Source organism: Perissodus microlepis, chromosome 12, assembly GCF_051167445.1.
Source record: "Perissodus microlepis isolate ML-2025 ecotype Zambia chromosome 12, ASM5116744v1, whole genome shotgun sequence".
NCBI classification, from domain to species: domain Eukaryota; kingdom Metazoa; phylum Chordata; class Actinopteri; order Cichliformes; family Cichlidae; genus Perissodus; species Perissodus microlepis.
Genome location: NC_140472.1, coordinates 18,200,077 through 18,209,628, shown reverse-complemented (window position 1 = coordinate 18,209,628; position 9,552 = coordinate 18,200,077). Strand labels below are relative to the sequence as shown.

Below are 9,552 nucleotides of genomic sequence, written 5' to 3'. Positions count from 1 at the left end.
TTAATATTTGGGTTAACAAGCCCTCTTTTACCCGAGAGCAAGCTTCACCATGCAGCAGGAATGTGCCTCAACCTCTTAATCAGCCCTCTACGCTGAGCCGAGGTCATGTGCTGCACCTTACAGTAGGCTGCTACTTTGTCAGAACTTGGATTCAAGTGCAAAATTTAGTCTTTGTAAATGGTTTCTGCGAGCGTAATTTTACGGCAGCTTTCAAAATGAACGCGGATGAGGGACGTGCGGAATCAAAGAAAGAGGTGAGTCATACATGGGTTTGGAACCAATGAGGGCTGTTAGAAAAAAAGAAAAGAAAAAAGAAAGAAAGAAAAGAAATTATTTTTTAGAATATTTGCAGGGTTTTTTGTTTCTTTTTGTTTTTCATGTTTTTGTTCGTTTTGGTTTTTTTTTTTAAATAATTCCTGGGTTCAGACGTCATTCCTCAAATGACTAAAGAGAGCCAGTCACGAGCCAAAGTCATGAAGAAAAACGTTAAATTCACATGAAATAAAACGTAGCTAGTGTCTGTGGAGGATGCGAGCTGTAATCCGTAGTTTAATAATTTTAATCCTAAATAAATGTCATTTATATTTTAAATCCTAAAATACATCCTAAATAAATATTTAAATTCTAAAAGCGCGTGGTTTTGGGTTGCCAGATTGACAATAATCCGTTTAAAGTACTTGGTATTGATATGTATTATAACTGCAGTTCGGATTATTGTATACAGAATGTCTTAAATTATGAATATTTATTATCAGCTTTATTAAACTGCTAATGAATTGCATCCCTCCTCTGACGGAGACTGGAGTCCTTATGATGGAAAAGACAGCAGCCACAAAAACTTTGCACCATGGCCGGCCCAGATTGCTCTCCACAGTTAATCCATCCAGCGGCTGCAGTTATTCAAAAAACTTCACCAACTGCTTTTCTATACTTGAACTATAGGGGGAGTCCGCACATAGCATCTTTACTGCTGAGCGTATAGCCTAGGACATATGTTATGGCATAACCATGGATTTTTTTTTCTCAGCCTTTTAAAATGTGAATGTGGTACTGCATACTGCCTGTAGGCATGCATCACACTTCTATGGCATCAAACCTGTGAGCTATGCAAGTCTTTAAAAACAGAAAAAAGAAAAGAAACCAAAATATATTAAAATAGGTGCACATTGTGCTACTCTTTGTGAAACATGTTTTCAGTAGACCAAAATCATAATGCTATGTAACTCCCCTATGTGTGGATCCTGAAATACTTTTCTTCTTTTATGTGAAAGTAATTAAACTACACCGCATTCTGTGTTTGGATTCAGTTAGTGCGCCATGAACTTTGAATAAACATGGAATCATTTAGCCAATTCACCACACCCTAAGGGCACTTTCTGACAACAGATCAATTGTATTATCCCCGGCATAAACTCATCCCCCCCATCCGCTTTAAGTTTCCTGTTGGATGCAAGCTCCTGCGAGAAGGATACTCTGATATTCTGCTCTCCCTCAAACAATCCAGGACTTTAAGCAAAATATCAAAAATGCCAAAAGAATACAAGAATGAATATCAGCCTCTTCTAGCTAAAGCAACCAAAGATAGAAGGCGGCCAAAGGTAAGTGGATTGTAATGGATTAAGGGTTTTGAAAAACAAAAGTACGTTTGGCAGCATGGTGGGACGCAGCTTTCTGTCCAAGATGATACTGAAACACTTTTGTTTGTGGGTCTGTTTTTCTGTTTGCAGCTTCCAAACAAATCACTTCTGCTGGCTGTGTGTGCTGCTGGCATTGGGGGGACCTTTCAGTATGGATATAATATATCTGTCATCAATGCACCCACAGCGGTAATAATTCTGCTGTCTCTCACTGGACTTTTTCCATAACTATCGATCTAAATGATCAAAACACGGTCTGAGGGCAAACTTAGTAACACGTGGACTACAGTCACTGTGTTTGTTATTCTGATATTAGAGAACACGCACACACAAACACATAACACATAATTTGTTCTAACAAGCACAGGCGGTCTAATGATCGCCAAGTACAGTGATGTTAATCAGTGACAAAAAAGTAGACTGATAATAAGAGTAGTGGCAGTATTTAGACATTGCTTTGCACTCGTGTTGATAAAAAACAGTGTTTGTGTTCAATTTTCTTCTTTTCTCTCCAGTATGTGCAAGATTTCATCAACCAAACCTGGAGCAAGCGTTACCAAACTCAAATATCAGATGACGGTCTCACCCTCCTCTGGTCCACTATCGTGTCCATATTCACTTTAGGAGGACTTATAGGGGCAATGATTGGTGGAACGTTGTCTGTGAGGGTCGGAAGGTATGGACATGTTTTTTTTAATTTTTAATGAAAAATTGTCTTCTCTTTTATAAATAATGAGATTCATTTTTTCTTTCCAGAAAAGGGACACTGCTGACCAATAACACATTTGCACTCCTGGCTGCTTTGCTGATGGGTCTGAGTTATCCTACAGGGTTATTTGAATTACTCATCATCGGACGTTTCATCTCTGGATTAAATGCAGGTGAGTACATCAGGAACACTTAAATGTTTCGTTTCTAAATCTTGGAGAAACACAGATACATGAATTAGATGTCCAGTTAATAATGGCTAATAATGATGCTGCATGAAAACCTTCTGAAATGTCTTTTAAATATTTTTTATAGGCATTGCCATTTGTGTTCAACCTCTATATTTGGGAGAAATAGCTCCGACTTCACTGCGTGGTGCTATGGGAATGGGAACCTCAATTTTCATTACTGGGGGGATCTTTACCGGACAAGTGATTGGCCTCAGGTGATTAATAAACACATTAAGAAGAATGACTTTTCACACAGTTCCAATGCTACATCCCTTCAAAGAAAATATCAAGCTGAAGTCCTTGTACAATTATACAGAGAGCTCCTGGGGAAAGAGGAGTACTGGCCCATCCTGCTCTCCACCACCTGTATCCCAGCTTTTCTGCAGCTCCTGATCCTGCCCTGGTTCCCTGAGAGCCCACGCTATCTGCTCATCGACAAAGGGGATGAAGAGGGTTGTAAGAAAGGTAAAACAGCTGCACCGTTCCTTCCATTTCAGATCGCTGGGAATTGTGTTCTTCCAGGAAAGACGACTTAGTGCATGTGACAGCGTAAATAAAAAAATGTATAAAGACTACCCTTTGGCAGAAATAACCAGAGGCAGAGACATTTATCTTTTCATTTCAAGCATGTGATGAATTTCTGACGGTGGAAGCCTTCTGACAGGACACCCCCACCCCCCCAAACAGCCACCGCAGATTAGTCAGATATGAAGGAAGCGCAATAACTTGAAGTCCTGTGTGTCTTATGTGTCTGCAGCCCTGAAGCAGCTGCACGGTATAGCTGATTGTGACGGTGAACAAGAGGATATTGAGAAGGAGAGGAATAACTTATCAGGTTTACAGGCCAAGAAACCCTGGGAGCTCTTTGCTGATCGCTCTTTACGCTGGCAGGTTCTCACCATCATGGTGCTCAACGCTGCACAACAGCTGAACGGCATCAATGCTGTACGTACGACCACTTTAAAAAGTTTACACAAAGATGAAAAAGGAGTTTCCAAAGAACTGAAAGTTATGGTTTTGTGTTTGCTTCTTTATTTGTTTTCTACACTCCCTTTAGATTTACTTCTACGCAGGTTACGTGTTCAAACAGTCTGGTATTCCCAGTGATAAGATACCATACGCCACTGTCGGCACTGGTGCCTGTGAATGCATCACCGCTTTAACATGTGTAAGTATGAGTTTCTCGTCATGTATTTTCAAGTATTGTTTTTAGTATTTGGATGAAAATCCACTGCAACTGCTTGAAGTTTAGAACCCACAGACATCACCAGATCTCCTCCCTTGAGATGTTCCCCTGGCTTTTACTGCATCTATCTTCAGTCGCTGCTAGTTTGTGGGTCTTCCTGCATTCAGTTTTTTATTTAAGAACTAAAAAATTATGCTCTGGTGGATTGAAATCAGGTGACTGGCTTGGTCATTGAAGGATATCCCATTTATTTGCCTCAGACAAACTCTTTGCAGTATGCTTTGGATCATTATCCATTTTAACAGAAATTATAGCTGTGCAAACTTCTGATGTCATCGTGCTACTTCTATCAGCAGTCACATAATCAGTAAACATTATAATGCTGTTCAGCCATGCATGCCTATGCATTAGGCCTCCACCATGTCTGACAGATAGTCTTTCATGCTTCAGATCACGAGCAGATTTCTCCTTCGCCATGCTTTTCTTTTCCAATCAGTTGGGCTTCTGTGTTTCATCTACCCAAAGAATCTATTTCAGTACTGTACATGTCGAATCTTCTTCTTGTTCTTGAGTGTAACCAGTGGTTTGCGCCTCGTATTCTGTATTTCCATTCATAAAGACATCTCTTTATTGTAGACCTTCACTAGTTTTTTTTATATTTACACAGATATGTTATCTGCTGCGTTTTATTCACGCTGACCCTAACTTTTCAGGTAATTATTGTCAAGCCAAGAAATCTTTTTAAAAAGAGATATTTAAGGGTTTAAGCCCTGTGTGGTGTTCATGCTTTCGTTACCCTGGTTGCATCACATATGGAGGTGTTTCAGTTATTCAGATATGTTCTAAAAACCCAATAAACTCAATAGATTTAAGTGTAGATGAATGTATTTTGGGATCATTTTTTACCTAACTCTGAATTCAAAAAAAATTCCAGTCCCTTTACACTGAGGGTGCCAAACATAAGGCCCGGGGGCCAGAATTGGCCCAATAGATAAACAATTAAATAACAGGAAAGTTCCTGTTTTTTCACTACCTACTATAGAAATGCCCGCTTTGTTGTATTTTTTTTTACAGTGAGTTCACAAAAATGAAAACCAGATATGTTTTAATTACATGACATGAACCACCAGAGCTTTTTCTGTAATTTTACACATTTATTGTGTAGTTTTACTGCTCTGACCCATTTAAGATCAAAGTGAGCTGTATGCATCATCCCTGCTCTACACAGTTATTGTGCGTTAATCTGAGTGTATTCACCTTATAAGTATGACTCAAAGCATAAGCTGATTTATAGTCCTTTTTATGAGATCTCTGCTTCCAGTTTAACTCAGGATATACAAATATCATAAAAATCTAATGTGACATTTTTTTCTAGGAATTTCTTTGTCATTGCTATTGCTTGGGGTGCTTGTGGTGGTCTGTGAAGTGAAATTTACTCTTCTAAAACTTCTTCTTGTTTACAGACAAGTTTTCTTTTTAGACTAAATTTATGCCTCACTTATTCATAATGCATGATGACGTCAGAGGTTAGAAGATACAGATCTTACACTTTTTTAGCCCAAAGCCTTTAAAAGTAACATTTGCTTTTCCTGGGGTGAAGGACTGCTTACCCATTACTGGACTAATATGTGACAAAGAATCCAACTGGTAAACCCAAAACAATGTGTGTAATGGTTCGAATATTAATATACTTTTACAATTATTTTTACTGAGTCAGATTATGAATATAAAGGAGTTTTAGGCTATAAGATTTCATGCAAGCCCACTCAGGACTATCATTTGTTAAAAAATAAGTCACAATAGACCTCAGCTTTGCAGTGCAATAACTTCGGCTTACTCTACCGAGGAGGCAGGATCTCCTGAAGCAAGCTGAGTTTTGCCAGGTGAGACAGCACATATGAAGTGAACTATCTTCTCCCGGGTGTCATGTGTCTCATGTGACCAAGTCCAGCTCCTGACACTGTCCAGAGTTTATGTGTGAAATGGCTTTAGTTGTGCATACTTGTATTTATAATCTATCTTAACTGGAAAATACTTGAACTTTAGTTTCAAGTTTTTATTTTTGTTTCAGCAAACAGAGAAATAATGATGCTCTATGACACTTACAGCAATCTTAAAATCACAAGATGAGACCTTTCAAATATTGCTTCCAAGCAATGAACTGTCAGAGGCGGTCAGATTATAAAAAATAAACCATCAGGAAGAAAAATAGAAAAGAATTTCAAGACGTTTGTGTAAGATGGCTGGAAATAGAACATGAAATGGATCAGAGTAATCCTCAAAAGAGATGTTTGCCTGGAGTCTTTCTGGTCTTGTGACATGCTGTGTGTCTCACAGGGTATGCTCATTGACTGTCTGGGAAGGAAAGTACTCATCATGGGAGGATACACACTGATGGCTATCTGCTGCGTTTTATTCACGCTGACCCTAACTTTTCAGGTAATTATTGTCAAGCCAAGAAATCTTTTTAAAAAGAGATATTTAAGGGTTTAAGCCCTGTGTGGTGTTCATGCTTTCGTTACCCTGGTTGCATCACATATGGAGGTGTTTCAGTCCTTGGACAAGAAAACTATGCAATTTAACCATTTTTGGCATCCATATTTCTCCCTGTGTTGGCCGCTGGTAAGCTTATTTTGGAGATGACTAAAGGTCAGCCTCATGCTTACTGTCAGACTGGTTCAGCGAGTGACCTGTGTGCTAAAGGCTAGAGTTGTCACTGCAGAGTTTGAGTCTGTCCCATCGTTCCTTCCTGTCTGCACCATCACATCTGATAAAGACAAAACTCAACTGTTTCTCTGCATCATCTTCCAAAACTGACTCATCTAAAAGTGCTAAGCAGAGAATGAGTTCATGATCAATAAGCAGCCACACAGGTCAAGCTATTTGTATTTGTTGTGCCCCACCCTCGATATGCAGCCTGGGATGGAGCGTGAAAAACTACATTGTGGTTCCCACAACCCAGAGGTTAAAATGTGCAGGAATGTGGGAGCAGACAGGTGTAGGTGTTAAAATATGACAATGTTGGAACCTTGTGCAGGAAAAGCAAGAGCACAAATGCATACACACTAAAAACACACCTGAACACACATGCTTAATATAAATGTGCAGGGTTGCTCTATGAAGTTTTATTGTATGCATTCTTTGCAGAAAATGAGCCAAAGGCAAAAAGTCTGAAGAAACAATAAAAATTACGTATTTTTTCTTTTGGTAAATACTGAAAACAGGTCCAACAGACCTGAACGTGTGTTGTAACGTTTCTTTTGCACAACTTCCTTGTTCTCAGGAGGCGAGCCCAGTTGTTCCATACCTCAGCATGGTCTGTGTTTTTGCTTTCATCTTAAGTTTTGGCTTAGGACCAGGTAAAAATGTTCTTTCTTTCACCGAAGCATGTGCATCATCAGCTGCGTCTGCACATCAGCTGTAACAGGGATTTCTTCTGTGTCTTCCCCCATGAAGGTGGCGTGACTAACATCTTAACAACTGAGCTGTTCACGCAAAACTCGCGCCCTGCAGCGTACATGCTTGCAGGGTCAGTGAACTGGTCCAGTTTCTTCTTCATTGGCCTGGTCTTCCCCTTCATTGTGGTAGGTGTTTAAAATGGTTGAGCATCTATGATCATTTTGGAATATTTTATCACCATTTCTTGCATTTAAAATGAACATTTAAACCTCGATGTTGTACTTGGATATGTTCCACTCACTTGTTTTATTTTTTACAGCTCGGACTGAAGCAGTACTGTTTCCTGGTGTTCTTGGTTATCTGCTGCTTGGTGATAATATATATCTTCCTTGTTGTCCCTGAAACCAAGAACAAAACTTTTCTGGAAATCCAGAACGAGTTCCAGTCTTCCAAAAAGAGGCAGATCGGCTGTTCGGACGGAGCAGGGACAATACTGTTGTCAACTTCAATATGAAATGTGCCTCGTTAAACAGGGTTATTTAATCAGTGATTCTTTATGTCACACAATATTTATCACACAAATCTGAAATATTTATAGCGAACACATGAGATAACCTCCTGAGACCCAGGTTCATGTTTGGGATGCAATTTGTAATTTTGCCTTGTCATTTTTGATTAGTTGGACATAAACTAAGTTTTCTTTTTGAGCAGGGAGTTGTTACTTTATTACAAAGCTGTTACATACTTTTTTTTATATATCAAGTCCTAATATTGGGATAATCAGGTCATTTTACAGCACAATACAATAAAGTCAACACGGCTTAACAACGTATAAAACACAGCTCAGCAGAATGAAGAATAAGGTGCAGAACAGCAACATGAAATACGCAAATATGATGATGCAGGGTCTCAGGTTAACATTCTCACCAGCCACTTTGTTAGGTACACCCACTACCTCTAATCAGCCAATCATGTAACAGCAACTCATTTAAACATGCAGACATGATCAAGATGACCTGCTGAAGTTCAATCTGAGCATCAGAATGAACATTTAAGTGACTTTGAAAGTGGCAAAAAATTGGTGCTAGACAAGCTGGTCAGAATATTTTACAAACTGCTGATCTACTGGGATTGTCTCAAACAACCATCTCTTCACAGAGAATGGTCTGAAAAAACTTCTGATGCCAGAGGTCAAAAGAGAAGGGGCAGACTGCTTTGAGCCGATAGGAAGGAAACAGTAACTTAAATAACCAGTCGTTACAACAAGGCACAGAAAAGGATGACATGTTGAACCATTACACCCAGAAAACCACACCAGGTACCACTACTGTCAGCTGACAACGGGTACCTGATGCCACAAATTCATATGGCTCACCAAAATTGGACAACAGAAGAATGGAAAGATGTTCTCTGGTCTGAAGAGTCTGAGTTTCTGTGGCAATATTCAGACGGTAGGATTAGAATTTTAAGGGTTATATTAAGGCTGTTGGCGATGTGGGGATATTTTCTTGGCACACATTGTTTAAACCCCACAGCCTACCTGACAGCTGTTGCTGACCATTTCCTTCCTTTCATGACCACAGTGTATCCATCTGCTAAAGGTGGTCCTGCCCAGTGGAATCAAAGTGTACCTAAAAGTTTCTGGTGGGTGTATGTTGCTTAATAATGAATTGTGCTGTAAACTATAGTTCCTTTTTAGATCTTCTAGGCAGTAGTGATTGTGTCTCTTTAGCCCAACTAATACTGAAGAAGTAATGTTTGAATATAATATGTTGGTATAATAAAGGCTGGTTTGTGTAACTTTTAAGGCCAGGTCTCCCTTGTAAAAGAGACCTTTAATTTCAATGGGAATAACCTGGTTAAATAAAGATTAAAATAAAAAATAAAAGGTGCTCCTCTGAGAATTTTCAATAAAGACCAGTTTAAATAAAAAAGTTTCATCATTTGTGAACTTTTCTTGGAATTTCAGCTGCTTTATATTTCAGTTTCCAATCTTTCAGCATGACATTTGATCAGGAGAACAAAGAGTTCACTCTACAGTTTGTCATGCATCACATGAATAAAAAAAGTATTAGAGTGAAAAAGAGTGAAAAAGTATTAGAAGTATTAATATTTGTTTATAGTATTACTCAGAGAGAAAATATATTGAATATATAAAAAAAAGAAATATGTATAAGAAGAGACGCCGTCATTGATTAGTTAGTTACATGGTTGTTAGTTACAGCAAGTTACATGGTTGCTTAGTAATGGTACCAACCACATAAACCAATGACACTGCTTAAAGTGGTATAATTCTGTATCATTGAGGAGAAGGATAATTAAATTCAAATGTTGTCAGATGTACAGGGAAATGGCAATGGCTTGCTTTTTAACCACAGTTATGTCACTGAGT

General features: G+C 38.8%; 1 protein-coding gene across 3 annotated transcripts; it reads left to right on the top strand.

Moving 5' to 3' along the window:
• The first annotated feature begins 203 nt into the window (after positions 1-203).
• slc2a11b (solute carrier family 2 member 11b) lies at positions 204-7,674 on the top strand. 3 transcript variants are annotated; one of them, XM_084946313.1, is made up of 12 exons: positions 204-254; positions 1,728-1,826; positions 2,153-2,313; positions 2,394-2,518; positions 2,661-2,790; positions 2,892-3,040; positions 3,333-3,520; positions 3,633-3,743; positions 6,099-6,200; positions 7,045-7,120; positions 7,218-7,345; positions 7,480-7,674. In XM_084946313.1, the coding sequence occupies exons 1-12, from the start codon at positions 216-218 to the stop codon at positions 7,672-7,674; spliced, it is 1,503 nt and encodes a 500-aa protein (XP_084802439.1). In that variant the 5' UTR covers positions 204-215. The 3 variants fall into 3 exon arrangements, with proteins under 3 accessions (XP_084802439.1, XP_084802438.1, XP_084802437.1); XM_084946312.1 differs by lacking the exon at positions 204-254 and adding an exon at positions 1,527-1,598; XM_084946311.1 differs by lacking the exon at positions 204-254 and adding an exon at positions 1,527-1,599 and having other exon boundaries at positions 1,714-1,826.
• Positions 7,675-9,552: the final 1,878 nt, after the last annotated feature.

Bases quoted from the DNA above. Each gene is read 5' to 3' on its own strand.
- slc2a11b (XM_084946311.1), top strand. From the start codon at position 1,527: ATGCCAAAAGAATACAAGAATGAATATCAGCCTCTTCTAGCTAAAGCA. The intron at 1,827-2,152 runs GTAATAATTCTG...TTTTCTCTCCAG, and splicing joins TCATCAATGCACCCACAGCG to TATGTGCAAGATTTCATCAA. The intron at 6,201-7,044 runs GTAATTATTGTC...CCTTGTTCTCAG, and splicing joins CGCTGACCCTAACTTTTCAG to GAGGCGAGCCCAGTTGTTCC.